General features: G+C 40.3%; 3 protein-coding genes across 7 annotated transcripts; 2 read left to right on the plus strand and 1 right to left on the minus strand.

Moving 5' to 3' along the window:
• The first annotated feature begins 129 nt into the window (after window positions 1-129).
• Window positions 130-2,732, plus strand: LOC108653449 (uncharacterized). 3 transcript variants are annotated; one of them, XM_089261140.1, is made up of 4 exons: window positions 131-373; window positions 435-1,177; window positions 1,493-2,095; window positions 2,205-2,416. In XM_089261140.1, the coding sequence occupies exons 1-4, from the start codon at window positions 301-303 to the stop codon at window positions 2,220-2,222; spliced, it is 1,437 nt and encodes a 478-aa protein (XP_089117266.1). In that variant the 5' UTR covers window positions 131-300; the 3' UTR covers window positions 2,223-2,416. The 3 variants fall into 3 exon arrangements, with proteins under 3 accessions (XP_089117265.1, XP_089117266.1, XP_089117267.1); XM_089261139.1 differs by having other exon boundaries at window positions 130-373; window positions 1,493-2,732; XM_089261141.1 differs by having other exon boundaries at window positions 435-1,141; window positions 1,364-2,732.
• Window positions 2,733-2,915: 183 nt separating this feature from the next.
• Window positions 2,916-5,144, minus strand: LOC108653435 (DDB1- and CUL4-associated factor 11). The gene is made up of 7 exons (XM_018103922.2): window positions 4,850-5,144; window positions 4,522-4,789; window positions 4,303-4,449; window positions 3,686-4,228; window positions 3,393-3,548; window positions 3,225-3,331; window positions 2,916-3,164 (listed from the first exon to the last, which is right to left on the minus strand). The coding sequence occupies exons 1-7, from the start codon at window positions 5,030-5,032 to the stop codon at window positions 3,024-3,026; spliced, it is 1,545 nt and encodes a 514-aa protein (XP_017959411.1). The 5' UTR covers window positions 5,033-5,144; the 3' UTR covers window positions 2,916-3,023.
• Window positions 5,145-5,388: 244 nt separating this feature from the next.
• On the plus strand, window positions 5,389-20,775 carry Hil (peptidase hillarin). Of its 3 annotated transcripts, none has more exons than XM_018103903.3 (9): window positions 5,389-5,512; window positions 12,025-12,548; window positions 13,995-14,136; window positions 14,205-14,413; window positions 17,880-18,874; window positions 18,937-19,423; window positions 19,485-19,598; window positions 19,667-19,830; window positions 19,892-20,775. In XM_018103903.3, exons 2-9 carry the CDS (start codon window positions 12,360-12,362, stop codon window positions 20,046-20,048), a joined length of 2,457 nt encoding a protein of 818 aa, XP_017959392.1. In that variant the 5' UTR covers window positions 5,389-5,512; window positions 12,025-12,359; the 3' UTR covers window positions 20,049-20,775. The 3 variants fall into 3 exon arrangements, with proteins under 3 accessions (XP_017959392.1, XP_089117262.1, XP_089117263.1); XM_089261136.1 differs by having other exon boundaries at window positions 5,393-5,497; XM_089261137.1 differs by lacking the exon at window positions 5,389-5,512 and adding an exon at window positions 9,166-9,188.
• The last annotated feature ends 46 nt before the right edge of the window (window positions 20,776-20,821 follow it).

Consider the following 20,821-nt stretch of genomic DNA (forward strand, 5'->3'; position numbering starts at 1 on the left):
TAGATTATGTATAATAGTAATAATCTAACAATAAATGCCTTAATATACGTCGAATTATTTATATGTTCAGTTAATGGCCCACACACGACACTCTCGCCATTGTCGTACATGCACAAGCTAACAGCTGATTTCATGATTTCTTTTCGAGTTTCTTTTGCTGCTTGTCAACACGTGTTTGGCATGGACTGCGCTTGTATCGGAAGCTAAAAGTTATTTTATTTATACAAATATTATTTATTGTTCATTATTAATGAAAATAAAAATTAAGTGACCTGCGCACAAATATAAAATATTTTAATAATGGCAATGCTCGCAGAACCGCGTCGTCGCAAGCGGTACAATTTGTGTCCGCGCGGCAAGGCGCTCTACGAAGGTGAACACCAAAGCAAATGCGAATAAAAAATTTAAATTTACGAATTTTATTTTAACTGCAGATGATACGCGCTTTGGCACGAAAATGCTGGAGAAAATGGGCTGGACGAAAGGCCGTGGCCTGGGTGCGAATGAGGATGGTGCCCAAGACTTTGTGCGTTTGCGCTTCAAGAAGGATAGCAAGGGATTGGGTTTCGAAGCGCGCGATGATCAATGGACCACACATGACGAAAATTTCAATGGGCTGTTAAAGACCCTACATGGCGGAGAGGACAATGGCAATGCATCTGAATCCGAAGAAGAAGCCCGACCCATGGGCTTTGGCTTCAAAGCGGAAGTGGCCGCTGCTGAAGAGGCAAAGCCAAATAAGCTCAAGGAAAAGTTAACAGGAATATCCCTGGAGGAGAAATCCAAGCAGAGTAAAGCTCGCGTGCATTACAAGAAGTTCACACGTGGCAAGGATCTAGCACAATATAGCGAAAAAGATCTGGCAAACATATTTGGCAAGAAGGTTACAGAAGAAACTGAGATTCCGGTGCAGATTAAAAAACAGGAAGTAGTACAGGAGAAACCTGTCAATCCTAACTTTGGAGGCGTTTACACTGTAAGCACTGGACTGTCTGTCAATGATTACTTTAGGCAGAAAATGGAAGCAATGAAGCAAAAGCTGGAGCAAAATAAAAATATTGGAAATTCCTCGATGAACGGAGAAGCGAATGAAATAGCAAATGAAGGTGAGCATGTTGAAGAAGCGCCTATTAAAAAGAAAAAGAAGAAGGATAAGAACAGAGAAAAAGAGCAGGAGGTAGAGGAAACTGAAATTGGCAAGAAGGCTACAGATGAAATTAAGCTTAAGAAACAAGAAAAAGTGCCGGAGGAGAATACTGTGAATCCTAAATTTGGAGGCCTTTGTACTATAAGCACTGGGGTGTCTGTCAATGATTACTTTAAGCAGAAAATGGAAGCAATGAAGCAAAAGCCGGCGCAAAATAAAAATGTTGAAAATACCTCGATGAACGGAACAGCGAATGAAATAGCAAATGGAGATGCAAATGTCGAAGAAGCGCCTATTAAAAAGAAAAAGAAAAAGAAGGATAAGAACAAAGAAAAAGAACAAGAGATAGTGGAAACTGAAGTGCCAGCGGAAGCAGTGCCAGAAGAACCGTCCAAGAAGAAAAAGAAGTCAAAGCGTGCAGCCGAAGAGAATGCGAATGAGGAGAAAGAAGAGCCAGAAACAGAGGCATCTAATCAGCCAAAGCGCAAAAAGAAAAAGAAGGATAAGGAAGAGATGGTGGCGTGCTCTGAAGTAGCTTCAGCGGAAGAAGAGCCTAAAAAGAAGAAGAAAAAATCTAAGAGAAATGAGGAAACCAGTGTGGAAACAGAGGTTAGCGAAAAGTCTGCCAAAAAGAAAAATAAAAAGAACGTAGAACTAACAGAGGAGCCAAAATTAACAGAGCCGGTTCCAGATAAAAGCGAAGACAGTAAAATAGAAGACAATGAAGAGAATGAAGTCGAATCGAAAGGGGAAACACCTCAAGAAAAAACAGAGAAGCCTGCTAAAAAGAAAAGCAAGAAAAGTAAAAAAGAGGACAGAGAGGAACCGCAATTACAAGACGAAACTAAATCGATGACAAGCAACGCACCCAATGGTGATGACCTTGCAAACAACCACACCACCACAGAGCAATCAGAGCTCGCCAATGAGAAAGAGCCTGAAACTGAAGTAAGTGAAGACGAAGCAGATAACAGAGGCAAACGCTATCTATCAATGAAGCATTTGCTAAGTTGGAAAAACTCATTCAATGTATTCACAATCTCTTCATTTTGCGCAGAAAAGTTTCACATCTTAGATATGGGAGCGTTCAAGAACTCCTCGCTGAGCGAAATAGCCGGCTACTCCTTCGATGAGAATATTCAAGTCAGTGTCATGGAGATACCGTCGGATGCGGTACGCATCATGAGCCTGTGGGAGGGCAGGCGTTCAAAATATTCACAAAAAACAGACGTAGAGCGGACACGCATTATGGTAAAAAAGCTGAAATATCAGAGAATCACGACTTCTCACCTTAAAAAGTTAAACAAATGTAATGCCTTCTCAGGACTGTAGTTAATAATACAAAACGTAAATATTAATAAATGTATATCTTAACTGTAAACAACTGTTGAATTCTTAACTGGTAGATAATATATATTAGCTTTCTTTTTGTACATAGTTTCCAGTTTTTAATATGTAACAATTATATATATTTTTATTATATATAATAAAAACCAGCCAAGGTGGATGCGCATTTACATAAAAAATAATGAGTGTTCGTTTCTTTTGATTGATGATTTGATTAATATATATATATATATATAAATATATATATTAAATAATAAAATATATATATTAACCTATTTGACATATACATGTTGGTATGCTGTATATTGAGAACTCTCCTCTATTCTGAAATTTTACTTCAGTCTTCAGAGGAGAGTTTTTGTGCAGCTGTTTTTTATATTCTATGATTTATAGATAAATATGTATATGCATATGTATATAGATGAACGTGTCACTCGCAGAGGTATGGTTTAACATTTGAACAAGTTCTATATCTAATTACTAATTGTTAATTATTAAAGCTATACAATAAGCAAATATCAAAGGCCTTCTACTCAGGTGCATTATTCCGATTAGCTAATCGACGCGAACGACGCAACGGGCGATTATCACGGGTTTGACTGCGACGACGTTTCAAGCTCTGGGTCGCTATATTTCTATTATAATTGTTCAGATTAACATGCGTATCCCACTGAAAAAATAATTAAATAATTAGATCAAATCCGACTTGGTTTCAAGGGCATTGTCTTACCGAGCTGGATACAATTTCAGAGCGCACCGGATGCCAGTCCAGATCTCGTATAACGTTCTTATGTCCCTCAATAGCCTCACGTATCTTCCCCGTCAGCACATCATAAACTGTGAGGAAATAAAAGAGCACTTGTAGCTGTATATATATAGAAAGTGAAGATATTTTTACTTATTATGCGGCCTGTGGCACAGCCCGTGTATATGAAACGTTGTCCTGTTTGCTCCATGGGTGAAAATTTTGCGCGAAGCAGCGTTTTACTAACACGATGTCCACGATAAGTCATAATGCTGCTATCACCATCTAAAGCTTTTCTTGGATTGTAAACTGTAATAGAAGAGAAAAGGAAATAAGTTACAAATCCATTCCTAATGAGCAAAAAGGGAAGGCAAAGCAAGCAAAGTTAGCTTTAACTTTTTACACATTAATATAGATATATGTTATCATTCGTAACGTCTGCTTACATTCGCGTGGAACACGATCCCAACGATAGTCCCATGAAGTCATTGACAGCTGATGTTGCCGGGCACTGCTGCGGTTTCGCAGATTGCTTGGCTTGCGCATATCCCAGATTTTGATACTTTGGTCCTTGGAATTGGAGAGCACATGGTAGCCATCATTGCGTGAATCAATATAGGTAATGCCATCAAAGTGTCCAATAAATGACACAACACTTTTGGACAGGTTGCGGCTGCGAAACGAGGTGCGTAAATCGTAAACCTTTAACAGGCCATCATCACAACCGGCTATTATCACATTCGGATCACTGTCACTAACATAAGCAACGGCATTCACGTCCGGTAGGGGCATGCGATGGGTGCGTAGGATCTGTGTAGCGCGTGTCTCCACATCTCCAATAATCACAGTGGAATTGTTACTGCCACCAATAATCTTATCGCCCGTTGGCGAATAACGAATCGAGAAAATAGCAACGCGACTGCTCGAAGTATCGTTCACATCGATCCATTGGCAATCATCCCCGGAGCCATCAACAGGCATTATAAAAACTACAAAGGGAGAAAAAGAGATAGATCATGAATGTAAATGGATCTCAAATAGCTATTTATAGCACAAAACTAACAAGAACGTGACCAAGTGGAGTAGGCGAAATGCCGGCCATTCGGACTAAAGTCCGCATCTGTAATGCTCCACTGTACATCGCGGGCATTTATTCTATTCAGCAGATGATAAGTTCCTTTGGAGCCATCGTTAATGCGCACAAAGCCATCTGCAAAGTTAAACTGCGCATTAAGTCAATTGAATATCCAACCTGGAACTGAACTCTGGAACTGGAACTGACCTTGACACGCTGTTAAGAGCTTGGTGCCCGTCTTATTGAACTTGGACACAAACACTTTGGCATCGAGCGACATTAAACGCATTGATCTATGGTTCGGTATATACATGTTAGAGAAATAACGTTGTTGATTTGGCGAGAAAGAGTCGCTGCCAGGATATGCTAGACCATTTTCTCTCATTTGTAGGGCTTGCATTAAGTTCCAGCGCTTTTCCGTTGGCTTGGTGATCATGCTGCAACGCGCTTTCACCTCGTTGTACATATCTGTGTACTGTAACGAATTGCAATTGATTGTGGGCAAACAAAGAAACTATATCAATTTCATGCTCACTTGAAATTTATCTACGTTTGGCTTTTCACACACTGGCAGATTATTTGGGTGATTGTTTGGTTGACGAAAGTGCAAATCCATGGCATCCACTGTTAAATTGATAATATTGTATCCAAATCCCTCGTCGCGTATGTCAAATAGGTGGTCATCGTCTTCGCTTATGATCCCCAATGAATTACCCATGCTATAATAATGGACGCCAAACCAAACGAAATAAATGTAATTTACACCAAATCGTCAATAAGTTGTTTGTTAGAATGAGTATGGAGGTGTGTCGATATGCGAGCTGTCAGCTGTGTGACTTACCGATAGCACAGTCACAATAGTTGTTGTTTTACAACACTAAAAGTAGAAACTGTTGTGATTGGGTCAAATTTGAATAACAATTAAATTATTTGCCTACTCCCTCATAGAATCATTGTTTTGTTTAATTCTGAAGTCAATCAAAAAGTTAGCTGTGCTCCCCATATAATTTCGGTGTTTACATTTGCTGTTAATTAACAGCACTCAAAGCTCGTTGCTCGGCTTGGAGCTTAGACATGTCTCAAAGCTCGGATCAGTCTCTCGGCGATCGTTAACGAAGTAGCGTGCGCAACGGTCGGCTTTACTTTGCCTTGCACTTGTGTGTGTGTTTATGAATATATATGTGTATGTGTGCGTTTGGTAATGAAATTTGTTACATTCCCGTTTACAGTTTGTATTTGTGCTGGTGCGCAGTTGTGCACACAGAGAAACCGAAAATATTATAAAAATGCCAAAAATGTAGTAAATAATAAAGAATCTTAAACTTTTGTCTGTGCCCGTTCCCGTGCCTGCGCCTGTGCCTGTGCTCACTGGACTGTGTGCGTGTGCATGAGTGTGTGAATGTGTGTTTTTAGTGGCGAGTTTTGTTGCTATACCAGCTTATGCTTATGCCGTCTATGCATGTGTGTATGAGTGTGTGAAATTTATCATAAATACTTTTGCACAACGCGCGCCCCTCAAAACGCATGAGAAGAAAGTTGTTTAGCTGCGTAGAAAACAACACACGAAACAAAAACCAAAAAAAAAGCATCGAAACACGAAAGAATAACAGAAAACAATTGAAATGCTGAAACACAAAGTATGTCAAATGTATGTTAGAAGTTAGCGGAAGAGCAGCGGGAGGAGCGGAGGAGCAAAGGGCCTTCCAAAGTGCATAACGTCTAAAACGAACTTTCCAGCCATGCACTTGCATACATTCATATCTCTTTCAATGTATGCGTATATCGCGTGTGTATAATCAAGGCAAAAATAATAATAATAATGGAAAGAGACGAGAAATAATTTACAAAAAGTGGAGCGGCACACAAAAAAGTGAAAGATTGCAAGCATGCACACACACACACACACACACATACACTCATATACGAACGCATAGCGTAAACCAGAAAGAGAGAGGGAGAGAGAGAGAGTGGGCACCTGCAGTCATTGTTGTTGCTGCACATTTGTTGTTTTTATTTCCCTTTTGTCTGCTTTGTACGTAAATAATAAACGTCGTCTGTGAAATTTAGTGCACACTGCGTTTTAGTGTTGGTTAGAGTGTGTTGGCCTGGAATCAGATTTGGATTTTTGACAGTTCTCGCCCATTGTTAGGGCGACTTCCAATTAGCAGCTTGGAATTTGGCACACTTGCAATTAACACTAGCCAAAAGTACTTGCTCAAGCCATTAACAGCACTAAGATCCGCTTTCCACATTCCATTATCTGCCAATATATACATATTTGCGCATTTCATTTGCCACAATAGATGACAAAAAAGAAATATGAAAAAACAGAGTTATCTCAAGCTACCATTTTTTTTTTCATGCTATTCATTTCGTTTCGTAAGCGCGCAATTTGAATGTGTTTTTATTTTCTTTCTATTTTCGTTATTTTTATCTCTATCTGCTTTTGGCCGTGCAGCGGCCGTAAGTGACGCAATCATTTGCATTTTGTTTAAATAACTATGATTGTTTCAATGCTAATGACTGCAAACCAGTTATAGATATAAACGAGCTGTATTTTATTTAGACATTTCATTTCGTCTGACTTTGTTGTTGTTGTTGTTGTTGTTGTTGTTGTTGTTGTTGTTGCTGCTGCTGGCAATTATACCAATAAAAGCTCATTAAAGTGTTCACATCATTGTTGCTGCTGCTGCTGCTGCGGCATATTCTCTTTTACCGTTATTAATATCGATAACAATGACATATCGTTTTTGTTTTGTTTCTGTTTTTATTGCTGCTGGTACGTCTCAAAAGACTTAAGCAACAAACTTGCCACCAAAGTGTCACGCAGCTAAATTAATAAAAAAAAAAAAAAAAATGGGAATCGAAAACCAAACGCTCTTTATGCAAATAACATTTAATCTATTTAAATATTTTGATTGCGCGACTTTCGTTTTCTTTATTCAAGCCCGTTTTTTTTTTCTTGTCTGAAGTTAAACTGATTTTCGGAAATAATTCAAAAGAAATAATGTCATCACATTTTTAACTGCTTGAATTGAATTAGTCAAGTTTTCTTTTCTCTAACTTGAATGTGCTGAGAATGCGCGTTTTACGTAATAGAAAATTGTCGCTTCGATAATGAAATATGATGATGCTTAATATAGATTTCAAATGTTCGTTTCTATTTACATAATAGTTGTCATTAGCCAGAGAAAACTCGTTTCTAGTTATCATTATTGAGTTAGCAAGCATTCTTAGTTATGGAAATATATGTATGTGTGTGTAGATGAATGTATGATGTAATTAATTAACATATAGATCTCTTGAAAGCATTACTATGTTAGTATATAAAATTAAAACTTTAGTAGAGCTGCAGATGATTAAAATTGTCTGCTCAGGCTGATCTTATCCTCATATATGTACATTAATAAATACATACAGTTAGTATGTGATATCAGTTCTGATAATTATACATAAATACTTTCATAAATGTATGTGTGTATGTATGTATTTATAAATGGTATGCATACATACATACACACACACATACACACACACATACACATACATACATACATACACATACATACATACATACACATACATACATACATACACATACATACATACATACATACATACATACATACATACATGCATACATACATACATACATACATACATACATACATACATACATACATACATACATACATACATACATACATACATACATGCATACATACACACATATATGCACACTTCCATCTGTATACACTTTCACACACAAACACACACACAAAATAGACGATATCATTCAACCCAGCAAAGCCTACATGAAATTATGAGAATCGAGGAGGAGAGCTCTGTTAAAAATTTCGTTTGATTAAGGTCTGCATAGCGCAGTGATAGGTGAATTTATCTATTGAGGAAATGTTGACCATACATTAATGTGTACACATACATATACACTTATACAGATATATAATTATACACATATACACATACGCATATTTGTATATATTAGCAGAATTTTCATAACAGACAATTGCAATTTTCTCAGCTATTTTACATTTTTATTTATATACGCAAATTGATTTTGCTTTCTGCTGCGAAAATATATAAAGTATTTATACAAGCTCCAAGTTGAATTTAATTTATATATAAAAATAAATATGTATACATAAAACTAATTTATATAATTCACTTTTAACTCGTGTCCTTCTGGGTACATTCCTTGGTTTATTTCGCAATAAGTTTTTAGTTTTTTATTTCAAAATTTCAAAAATAAATAATCTAATTTATATGCAAATTTTTTTGCTCAGCTGTTTTTCCGCATCGCATTGTATGAAATGCATTGAAATGGAAAACGAAATCTTACGAGACGAGACGAGACGAGACGATTTGAGTCGAGTGATACATGAGATAAATTTTATGCTTGGCATATGCGAAATTCTACGCCAGCTGCGAAACACAAACAAAGTTCGTGCAGCAGGTGCTGGGAGGGGTATATGGGTTAGGTCTATTTAGAAACTAGAGACTTTAATTTTCCTATATACATACATATATATATTATAGATGCTAGCCGTGTATCGTGCAGCCGACTGCCACGTTCTTACTTCTCTTCCTCTTCCTCTCCTCCGCCTCTCCCTCTCCTCAGTTACACTTGGCTGCGCGTTTGCAACGCTTATGTAAGATCCGTAACCCTGCCGCCGTCCGGGGCGGGGTGGGCGTTTTGTCGGTTGTCAGCTGGTTTTCAATCTCATTTCGAGTCTCTTCAATGTCTGTCATTACAAATTATCATTACACGCTAATTATGTCAAAAAGTAGACTCTAATTAGACCATTCAATCAAAGCGATATTGTGATCGCATCACAGATATGTCATGTATATATGTATATTTCTATATATTGTGTGTATATATATTTGATTTGTAGGCGTTTTTCATTCATGGCTCGACTGACTGTTTATTTTTTGTGTGTGGGCCGCCAGCGGCGCCAAATCAATTTAGTTTATAGACGTGCTCTATCGATCTCTCTCTCTCTCTCCCTCTCTCTTACACTCTCTTTCTCTTTTGTCAACAGCTCATTTATAGAATTCGTAGTCTAGTCAAATTGTGTGATGAGTGATGCTTCGAGGAATGCTGCGGGGTGTTAGCCAAAAGATAAAACAAAAAACCATCGATGCTTAAAAACGATTTTGGTCTTAATCGCTCTACCAGTTGAGGAAATTAGTATAACATAGTTAGAACTAAAGATCTTTCGATTAATGTATATATATATATATGTATATGTGTGGGAGATTGCATATATTTAATGAGCTATAAGTGGGAATAGTTAAAAAGAGGTGTTTAATTAGTTTAAAAAAAAGATACTATAGCTATAATATATAATGATACATTTCATGTATAAGTGGACAAAGTTTTTATAAGCTTCTACGCTAGAAATTATTATAAATGTATGTGAATAAATGATATAAATAATTTATTAAATATATGAATATGAAATTAATAATAATCCGTGGGAATAGTTTATCTTGTATAAAGAGAATGTACGTATATAAATATATTTTCAACAAATATAGGCAACAATTTGTTTAGACAATGATTCCATAGCTTAAAGTTATGAAATGGACATGGCAAATGAAATATAATTGAAGTGAAAACAGTCAAGGGAATGAGTAATTAATAGCATGGGAAAATATTTAATAGAGGTGGGAACAGTTGATAGTTTCAGAGTTTGCTCAGATTATCGAAAAGAAACTCTTATAACCTAACCCTATAGCTGGCCAATTTTCTCCATTAAAATTTTCTCAATCAAACCATTCCAAAGATTTTGAATATAATTCTCGCTCTGCGCACAATTTGGAAATTCATTGTTTATAATTTGGGAAATGAAAGGAAATGCTAATCTAATAGGAAACAGTTGTAAGCCCCACTCCTCTCACTCTCGCCCTCTCTCTCTCTCTCTCTCTCTCTCTCTCTCTCTCTAATTGCATTTTGTACTGCTCGATTGAGAGCAAAAGTCGGAAACTTGAAGCCAAATGGTTTTGGTAAAAATAATTTGATATTACAAAACGTTTGCTTGCCACAAAACGTGGCAAAGTGGCATGCAAGCAGCGCACAGCGCACAGCGGCCAGCAACCTTCGCAATTGAATGCTGCAATCAGGCTAACACCGCTTCACTACCCTGCCCCCCCTCTACCCAATAGTCACCTGTTACCTGTTGTTGCCTGCTGTGAACAATTGCTTAACGTTCATTAAACTTGAAAAGAAAGCAAAGTTGCTTTTTTTTTTTTTTTTAATTTTGGCAGCAAGTGCAAATGCAATTGCAACAATCAATTAATATGTGTGTGTGTGTGTGTGTGTGTGTGTGCTTTATGGTTAGCCAACTCTGATTTAATTGTGGAAAAAATCTGCAACAACAATCGCAGCAATTAATCAAATGGAAATAAAAATGCGAGGGGGCAGACAGAGAGAGAGAGAGAGAGAGAGGGAGGCCGGCCCAGAGGCGGGTTAGCCTGCTTCTGCTGCTGCAGCTGGTGCCAGGCGCGCATGTTGCAACAACAACAACGACAACAGCAACAATTGCAACAAGTTCAACTGTTGCACGTTGCTTGCCAGCGAGTTCAATGGCAAATGGCTTTCAATGCCTCGTCAAGATCTCTAGCTTAACCTTCCAAGTGGGATGCTGTTGCTGTCCATATTTGAGCTCTTGCTGCTGCTGCTGCTGCTGCTCTTGTCCACTTTGATTAAAATACATTAATTATATTTTCACAGTCCAACTTCGCGTCGGCTCGACGAAACAAAAATGAAAGTTTATTTTGGAGACACAAACCAAAGCAGAAAAGAAAAACAAAAAATGAAGCAACTTTGGCTTTGACTTTGACTTTTAGCTGGCTTTTGGCTCTTGGCCAGTTTTGGTATTGGTCACAGTTGCTATTGCTTGTTGTTGTTGTTGCTGTCCATTGATATGCCCAATTGGGGGCATCTGCTGCGGGTGGGTTAGCGCGTATTAAAAGGAAATTCAAATGCCCACACAATTGCGACTAAGGTGGGATTCCGCTTAAAGAATTTTGTCATCTGTATACCCTGTAAATATGTGCAGTAGCGTGGGCTTGATAGGAGTTGTGTTTAGCTGCTTTTTTTAATCAAGTTTGGCCATTTATTCTAAGCTCTTGGATGTATGTATGGGAATATTCCCTCTTTTCATTTCTACTTCAAAATATTGTGCTCTGATTTGTTATTGATTAATTAGTTAGTTATAACGGTTAATGTCGGCGCTTTTCAAGCTCAAAGGCTCGAATTGGATATACATAAATACTAATATTGACGCTCTACTCATAAATAACAAAAACAACATGAATATTTTCGAAATGGGCGTGGCAGGTGTGAAACAACTTAAGCTATAATAGCTTTAAATAAATAGTTCACACATAAGTTACTCTTTAGATAAGAGAGTAGAGCAGGAAACGGAGCTGTAGCATGAGATAGATCGGACTCATCATCGACTCTGAAATTCTTTAGCTCTTATATAATGTGAACAGAGAGAAGCAAGTCTTTGTATATAAGCTCGATCAATCTCTCTCAATTCCAGGGTACACACAAGTCGGGCTATCTTTAACTAGTGCAGCACGCTTTGATTTCAATTTATTTATTGTTTCAATTTGCAACATTTGACTTATTTGATGTGTGTGTGTGTGTGTTTTAATTCCTCTTCCTCGCTCTTGCAGCTACTGGCCTGAGCAGCAGCCGCAGCAGCTGATGTGGAACATGGCTCACAAATTGGCTGGCCAATAAATTAACATAGGAGCTGAACAAGCCAAACCGAAAGTGTCACGATCAACAACAACAACAACAACAACGGCGACGTCGAGGAGCAACAGCAGCAACAAGTAGAACTTGATAAACGTGTCGATAGACAATCGAAACAGAATATAAATTGCAAGTGAAATTTTTTTGAAATAAAAGTAAAAACTCGCACAAACCGGAAACAAAGCAACAACAAGAAGAAGAAGAAGCAGCCACCCCAGTAGCAGTGGAAGTAGTTGAAGCAAGTTCCATTAACATGTACCGTCCGAATTTCTACGAGTCGACCTGCCTGCGCTGCAGCGAGACCGTCTATCAGGTGGATCGTGTGGGTCCGCTCAAGGATTTCACATTCTTTCATTCCGGTTGCTTCAAGTGCGTTCACTGCGGCACCAAGCTAACGCTCAAAACGTATTTCAACAATCAGCACAAGCAGGATGACAAAGAGGTAAGCCGAGAAAACGTATAAACGAAAGACTTAGGCAACAAACTTGCAATGAAAATGAAAATTCGAATGCAAATTTACTGCACTTTTATTACAACTTGCACTCAGTCGATGTGGAAATGCAGGGTATACTGTAATGATATATGTATGTAACAGCTATAGTATATGGTGTATGTATGCATATATATTCGTGACCAAGATCACCGTTACTCATATCTTTCGCCTGTTCATATATGTCTGGCATTTGTATATGTTTAGTGGTATCTCGTAGTCGTGCATACCCCATTGGCCACACTCTCACTTTACTTCACTTGCATTTTGCATAACAATAAATAACATTGTTATTGCTCTTAGCCAAATGTGTGTCATTGCGGTCTGTCAGACCTAGACATATAACTATGTCTATATGCATATATGCATGCATGTATGCGAATATGAATATGTATATATGTATATGTTTAGTTATCTATGCCAGCATATCTATATTTATGGCTAGCTTTTCAGGCCTGCTCACCTGCTGTGAGTAGGTGAAGTATTTGCTTGTGCGAGTCGTAACGCTGCTTGACAGTTTATGGACTCTACAGTTTAGATAGAAATTTGAGTTATGACTGCCTCAAGCTAATTGCCAGAACTATGCACAAGCAATTCAGTTTAATTAACAAGCGAATTCTTTATGAACTTTGCGGCAGAGACGTTTCAGTTTTTCTCACGTTTGAATTTCCATTTCCAAATCTAATTTATGTCTTTTGTAATTGTTTTCCATTCATTACGATTTGTATATACAAATAAATTATATAAACATGCATATCATTAAATATAATAGCTCTGTTCTCTGGCTATCGCCACGTTACATCATTAATGTTGCCTGATATACCCTGTAATTATGTTAATTCTACTGAATATATATTTGGTATAGTCTAGTCTCATATCATTTACTGATCTTAGCAACTCTCTGAAGTTGCTTTCCTTCGCCCACTCAGCATGCAGAGATTATAGAGCATCTTCAAGTCAAGTCAACTCAAGTCTTATTACACTTATCTCAAATCTCTCTCTCCCTCTCTATCTCTTTCTCTTTGACCATTACGAAAAACGTCTTTGATTTGCCTAGCATGATTTGAAAACTTTGAGCTGCCTCCGATACCATTTACGGCCGCCAGTTACCAAGTTACCAAGTTACCAAGCGTAGTGCTCTATATGGCCCGAGCATCTTATCGTATCTCGCACACCTTTTATAGAAAGATTTCACTGCATGATCCACGCAAGACAAAGCGTGACCGAAGGCCCCAAGATTTATCTGCAATGAGACTAATAAACATTTCTTATGAGCGACGCAATCTACAAATCTACAAATCTAATTGCATTTGGCCTTAGCTTTGTTTTGTTTACCTTTGCGCTTGCCTTGTTCACTTTTGACTACGTAACGCTGCGCTCCTCTTCGCTCTCTTGCAGGTCTATTGCAGTTCACATGTACCAAAGAGCGGACCCGGTCATCTCGATCAGACGTCGGTGGGCATACGTCAGGCACTGAATGCGCCGCGCACAAACAAATTTGTGAACGAGCAAATACGCGGCACACGCACCGAAGTCGATGGTGAGTGAGGGGAGGGAAGGGAAGGGGAGGCTATACATTTGACCATATCTAATAATAAACGTTTTCAGGTGGCAGCGCTGGTGGGCTGGGCTCGCGTCAATCAACGCCCAACGGCTATGGCGGCAGGGGGGAGCTGAGCTCCCCCTCCCAAAACGATTCCGACTACAAATACGGACGATTCGATGCCAGCGCTTTGCATATTGCGCATGCGCTCAAGCAAACTGAAATACAAAAGGCCTACAACAAAGCGCGCGAGAAGCCCATCGATTTTTACTTGGTAAGTCTAACTCTCTCCCTCTCACTCTCTCTCTCTCTCTCTCTATGTATATCGATGTCTATTCTAACTGCCAACTGGCCGCAAATTAAGAAATTATTTAGTGCAGAACATCTAATGAAATTTTAACTGCTCTTAACCAGCAATCATTGTTACAGTCGTTTATAGCGGACCAACACACACAGACACACACAGAGATACACTCACACACACACACACACACACATACACAGTGTCTTGTAAACAAACGGTTGTGCAATGCTCCCTCTCCATCTCCATCTTTTGCCATGTCCGCCTCGCTTCGATCCGCGTTGCTAGTCGAGCTTTAGAGTGGGCAAAGAGAGGAGGGGAGGGGGAAAACTATTTAATTAATGCACTCGATGGCTGACTGGCTGGCTGGCTAACTGCCCGGCTGGCTAGAGTCATGATTATGTAGGCTAGTGTGCTATTTGCACTTGCGCGCCATCAAGTTTGTTGCTTAAGTCTTTTGTTTCGAGTGGGGCACTTGGAAGCCAAAAAGCCAGCAGAATAAACTAGCGCAGCAGCTAGTTAGACTAGCTGACTAGAAAAAACAGTTACGGTATAGTTGGGCCAAGAGTGGCTAAGCACTTACAGGGTATGCAAGTTAGCAAAAGCTGCATTTGTATAGGGTATAAGTGAGCACTTGGAGGGTAGAGTTTGTTGTTTAAGTCTTTGGTTTTGAGCTGCTTAGAAAACTTAGTTGAAAGTTACCTTTAGACTAGAAGTGGAGCAGGGGTGGAGTTCAGCTAGAGCTGGCTTGTGTTTATAGAAACTTACAGGGTATAATGTGTATTGTAGTTGGCCAGGTCATCTTTTCTGAATCAATATATAAATATATCCATGCTATCTATAGAACAACTTTGCTTAGCCTCGCTTGACGACGTGCTAATGTATTAGAATTAACTGTGCCCATAACGAAGCCAGCACTGTAACAGGCATGGCTATAAAAATGCGCTCAGCCGACTTCCGCTTGCTGCTCCATATAGAAAACGCATTTGATTTTTCAACACTTGCAGTTGCCAGCTCGATTACAATTTATGAGCAGCTGCTGCTGCACTTATCGTCGAATATATGTATATATAAATATATATATGTATCTGTATCTTTGGCAGATCGGCTTTAGCTTAGGCGCATGACTTGGCAAATCTGTTGCAGAAATCTGCATGATGGTGAAAGCATTATAATCGCATTTTACGTACAGAAAAAAAATGATTAAAAAACGAAAATAAAATCGCACAAGTTTTTATTTTTCTGTCTCTGTGTGTGTGTGTGTGTGTGTGTGATCTGTGTTAGTTTTGGTGGTGGCACCACTAACAGTTTTTCTTTCACTTTCGAGAATGCCACACGCGACTGATCAACAGCAACACCAACACCAACAACAACAGCAACAACAACAACTGTTAGCTAGCGCATATTATTGCAACGCTCAATTTAACAAATTTCGAACAGGTGTTTGATGGCTTTGTTGTTGCCACACCGCTAAAGCCACAAATATGTGAAAAATTGCATGCATGCAATCATTAAAAATTTTGCATGTTTTACAACTGCCACGCACATGCACACATACACACTCGCACACACACACTCGCACACACCCACCAACTTCGTTGCGCGCTCATTTGCAGCTGGTTTAACGCACTCGTACACAATATTTCGGCCAGCAGTGTCGCCAGCAGCATAGATTTCCATATACGGCTAACTGTGTGCGCGTCGTTATTCCGGCTGCACTTAAGCGTCAGTCAGCGTCGACAGCGACGTCGCCGTTTGCTAAATCTAAATTATGCGCTCCAGAGTGAAAGTAACGGCAACGTTGTCGGCATCGTCGTCGCATTTGCTTCATCATTCCAGCCGACGCGACGGCAGCGCAGTTGGCAGCGTCATTCTATGGCGCTCTCTTCCAAGCTCTCCCGCGCGCTCTCTTTCTCTCGCTGACTGTGTGCGTAACGCATTGTACTGCTCGCTCTCTCTCTACCTATTGCCATCCCACTCCGGCATTGGCGTGCCCTTATGCAATGGCTGGCATGTAATGATTATTGCTTGCAAAACACACACTTCCTCATGCTTAGCTTTAAGCTTTTTGCGCACTTTTATCAGACGCAGCCAATTTACCGTTTATGCAGGCGTGTATTTGTGTATTGTGTTTGTTTGTATTGAGCAGCTTGCGCAATAATTAGTTTCGTTACTTTTTGGACTTTCGTTTTCATTTCGATTTCGGCTGCTGCTACCGATTGTTGTTGTTGTTGTTGTTGTTGCGGGCACTGTTATAGCTTTTGTCACAGTGGGCGTCATAAATGTTGTTGCTCTCAATATTGTATGTGTATCTCTGTATGTGTGCATATTTTCGTTTTTATTTTGACGCTCACGCAATTTCAACTGTCCATTGTCAACGGGGCTATGAACCATTTAGTTGTTGCTGTTGTTGTTGTTGTTGTTGCTGCTGCTACTGCTTATTACTCTTTGTTTTTGTTTGTTAAAAAGTTATTGTTTTGAACTTGACATTGAATTTCGGTTTTAATTGCATATTGTTATATATATATACGTACATATGTATGTGTGTGTGTATGTGTTTGTCTGTGCGCTTGTGGCGCTAAATGTCTCGAAATTCCCATGCGGAAGCATTAATTAAGCCGCTCCGCAGCTAATTTGTTTAACAGCATATTATTTACAGCCAACACAATACACACACACACACACACATACACAAACAGAGTGCAACATGCAACATGCAGCACCACTGTAATTATGACAAAGCCAGCTAATTGAATTTTATGTTAGTCAAAAGCGAAAAACACAAAAAGACGCAAATTGTGGGAACACTGTCAAACAAAAGAGGAGTTTTTTTTTTTTAATGAAGTATTTTAATGTCTCGATTTTGGGAGTGGATTTTTTTGGTTACGATATGAAAATTAAGGAGCAAAATGTATTTTTTAGTACAGTTTTATAACCATCATCAAATTTTATAAATCAATTGTATATATCTCTAAAATAATACTAACTCTTAGTATTTTCTTTAGTATTTCTTACATTAAAAGTATTTATATCGGCCAAGAGCTTTGTAATTTCCAGACTTTGATTTTACCGCAAAATCAGTTGGGGGAGAAATTTGTAAAGAAAAACAGTAAATGAAATTAAATGCAAAACCAATTCGCATAGTTGGTGGATTCACGCAGCTTATCGAGCAGGCGCACGCAATGCGTGACCACTGTGCCTGTGGAGGCGGTGGGCGGGTATTAGGGGGCTTGGACTGCAGTTGGCTCGGACTGCAGATAATGTCAGATATTTGGCAGCCGAAGCGTGGCATTATAATTAGCCAAGTTAACAAGCCAAGCATTGCGAGCTGCAGCGAGATGCAACTGCTGCGTCAGCAGATGAGGCTAAATACAGTTACTTTCTCCACTCACTCCACTCATACTCCCCTCTCTCTCTATCTCTCTCTATCTGTTTGTAGGCCCGCGAGGAGCAGGCGCATCTGGAGATGAAGCACCGCAAGGAGGAGGACGATCTGTATCGGAAGTTCGCACGCAAGCGCGAGGAGGAGGATCGCAAGATACAGAGCGAGTTCCAGGACGAGTGGGAGCGCGAGCTGCAGCGGCTGACGCACAAGTTCGAGAAGGAGCTGGCCATCTCGCGACGCAATCGAGATGAGGCCAACATCCTGACGCTGCGCCACGAGCAGCAGAAGGAGGACCTGGAGAAGAACATGACGCTGCGCCGCAGCAAGAAGAAGGAGAGCATCACGCGCAAGATGCTGGAGCACGAGCGCTACGAGACGGCCGCCCTGGTGGATCGCCAGTCCAGCGAGATGCTGGAGCTGATCAGCGCCCGCCGCTCCGAGTACATGCAGAGCGAGAGCATCTTCCTGGACGACGAGTTCAGCGAGGGCACCGTGCCCATTGAGTATCCACTGCATGCTCCGGTGCCGGCGCCGCCCGCTGTCAGCAAGTTTCAGATCTACACGGATCCCATTGAGTTCGAGGACGTCGATCGCATCGCCATTTCGGTGGCCCAGGAGGACCAGAAGACCTTCACGGATCTGGTGCGCCAGCTCGTCGGCCGCTGCACCACGGACATCGAGAAGGCGCGCACCATCTTCCGCTGGATCACGGTGAAGAACCTGAATGCCATGCACTTCGACGACGACCTGAGAGGCGACACGCCCATGGGCCTGCTGCGCGGCATCAAGTACGGCACCGAGAGCTACCACGTGCTCTTCAAGCGCCTCTGCAGCTACGCCGGCCTCCACTGCGTGGTCATCAAGGGCTACTCGAAGAGCGCCGGCTACCAGCCGGGCGTCAAGTTCCAGGACTCGCGCTTTCGCAACTCCTGGAACGCCGTCTATGTGGCCGGCGCTTGGCGCTTCGTCCAGTGCAATTGGGGCGCACGACATCTGGTCAATGCCAAGGAGGCGCCCAAACAGGGGCGTGGCAAAAATGATAGCCTACGGTAAGGGAATTCATGTGCACCGTACCCAGCCTTTCTAACCCAACTGTTCCTCTTCCCTGCAGCTACGAGTACGACGATCACTACTTTCTCACGGACCCGCGCGAGTTCATCTACGAATTCTATCCGCTGCAGGAGGAGTGGCAGCTGCTGAAGCGGCCCATAACATTGCGCGAATTCGAGAATCTTCCGTTCGTGCGCTCGCTCTTCTTTCGCTACGGCCTGCACTTTGCCGACGAGGGCTACGGCGCCGTTGTGTTCACGGACGATACGGGCGCGGCGACCGTACGGATTGCCATGCCCACGGACATGCAGAGCTGCCTGATCTTTCACTACAACCTCAAGTTCTACGACAGCGACGAGGAGCTCTCCTACGACGGCGTCTCGCTCAAGCGGTTCGTAATGCAGTCCGTCATGGGCAACATTGTGGCGTTCCGCGTGCATGCGCCCTGCTCGGGCGCCTTCCTCCTGGACATCTTTGCCAATGCGGTGACGCCGCAGGAGTACCTAACGGGCGAGCCCATGAAGTTCAAGTCTGTCTGCAAGTTTAAGGTGAGCAACGGGAGCTTTCTTTAAGCCTATCTGAGTCTTAATCTTCGCTTTCGTCTTTCAGATCTGCTGCGAGGAGCTGCAGACGGTAATGGTGCCGTTGCCGGATTGCGCCAGCGGCGAATGGGGACCCACCAAGGCGACGCGCCTCTTTGGCCTGATACCCATAACACATCAGGTGAGTGAACTGGACAATAATAGAGTATACCATATATAGAGTATACCTAATCTCCAAACTCTTGCCAGGATCCTCTAATCTTTGCCGGCCGCAGCCTGGACCTGCAGTTCCGCATGTCGCGCCCGCTGACCGACTTTATGGCCACGCTGCATAAGAACGGCATCGAGGAGAAGAAGCTGGCCAAATACGTGACGCACAGCACGCTGGATGACATTGTCACATTTATCATTAAGTGAGATTGCCTTCACCTTCACTTCTAGAACTCTCATTTACTTTAATCTCTTCTCGCACAGCTTTCCCGAGGAAGGTCAATATGGTCTGGATATCTACACACGTGAGCTGGGCGCTCCGCAGCATCTTTACAACAATAATAACAACTCCTCATCCGGCGAGAAGCATCTGCTCACGCATTGCTGTAAATATTTAATCAACTCCTCCAAAAGGAATTGAGACAAGAACGAAATGCAATATTAATTCATAGTCTAAACGTTAAGCAGTTACTAAACTAAACAATATTGATATATGATATATCGGAAAGCATTATATATATAGTTGCATCTATATAGACGAGGGTAGACTGAGCAGTTCGCAAGCGGAGCCAAGAATATATTGCTGCTTAGACTGCCCTCGCAGAACTTTATATAATATATATATATATATATATATATATATATATATATATATATATATATATATATATATATATATTTTTTTTGCACCACTGTGCAGGGTGCTATAATAATACCAATCATCTATATGCTATTTATATATATATATATATATCTTGTATATCCTGCTCAACATTTGTTAATCCACACTTGGCTTCATCATATAGATATAGATATATAACATTTATATATATGAAACTGAATCGAATTGAAACATGTAAATACTCTAGACTCTAATCATTAGACCTTAAATTATATAGTAATATCTGAGCAATTGCCGTTTTTTTGTACTTAATTTACCATAATTAAAGCCTAATAATTTATTATGAATTGTCTTTGATACAACATATATATATTCATACATAATATATATAGTTTTGGCCTAAGCGTTTCAATATTTCTTTATATAATATATATTCATAAATATATCAACAATCAATTGTAATTAAACACTCTCTGATCATGTGCAGCAATATATTATAAACATGTTTTTTGGCATACTAAACAAATGGATTTTTATTAGATCAGATTTGATGCTATTTTTGGAAGTTGTGT

The sequence above is a fragment of the Drosophila navojoa genome, chromosome 5 (genome assembly GCF_054131105.1).
Source record: "Drosophila navojoa isolate 15081-1374.11 chromosome 5, UAZ_NAV_1.0, whole genome shotgun sequence".
Lineage (NCBI taxonomy): Eukaryota > Metazoa > Arthropoda > Insecta > Diptera > Drosophilidae > Drosophila > Drosophila navojoa.

Bases quoted from the DNA above. Each gene is read 5' to 3' on its own strand.
- Hil (XM_018103903.3), top strand. From the start codon at position 12,360: ATGTACCGTCCGAATTTCTACGAGTCGACCTGCCTGCGCTGCAGCGAG. The intron at 12,549-13,994 runs GTAAGCCGAGAA...GCTCTCTTGCAG, and splicing joins ACAAGCAGGATGACAAAGAG to GTCTATTGCAGTTCACATGT. The intron at 19,599-19,666 runs GTGAGTGAACTG...AACTCTTGCCAG, and splicing joins TGATACCCATAACACATCAG to GATCCTCTAATCTTTGCCGG.
- LOC108653435 (XM_018103922.2), bottom strand. From the start codon at position 5,032: ATGGGTAATTCATTGGGGATCATAAGCGAAGACGATGACCACCTATTT. The intron at 4,450-4,521 runs GTCAGTTCCAGT...TTAACTTTGCAG, and splicing joins GCTCTTAACAGCGTGTCAAG to ATGGCTTTGTGCGCATTAAC. The intron at 3,332-3,392 runs GTAAAAATATCT...ATTTCCTCACAG, and splicing joins TGCCACAGGCCGCATAATAA to TTTATGATGTGCTGACGGGG.
- LOC108653449 (XM_089261141.1), top strand. From the start codon at position 301: ATGGCAATGCTCGCAGAACCGCGTCGTCGCAAGCGGTACAATTTGTGT. The intron at 374-434 runs GTGAACACCAAA...TTTTAACTGCAG, and splicing joins CGGCAAGGCGCTCTACGAAG to ATGATACGCGCTTTGGCACG. The intron at 1,142-1,363 runs AAGAAGAAGGAT...CCGGCGCAAAAT, and splicing joins AAGCGCCTATTAAAAAGAAA to AAAAATGTTGAAAATACCTC.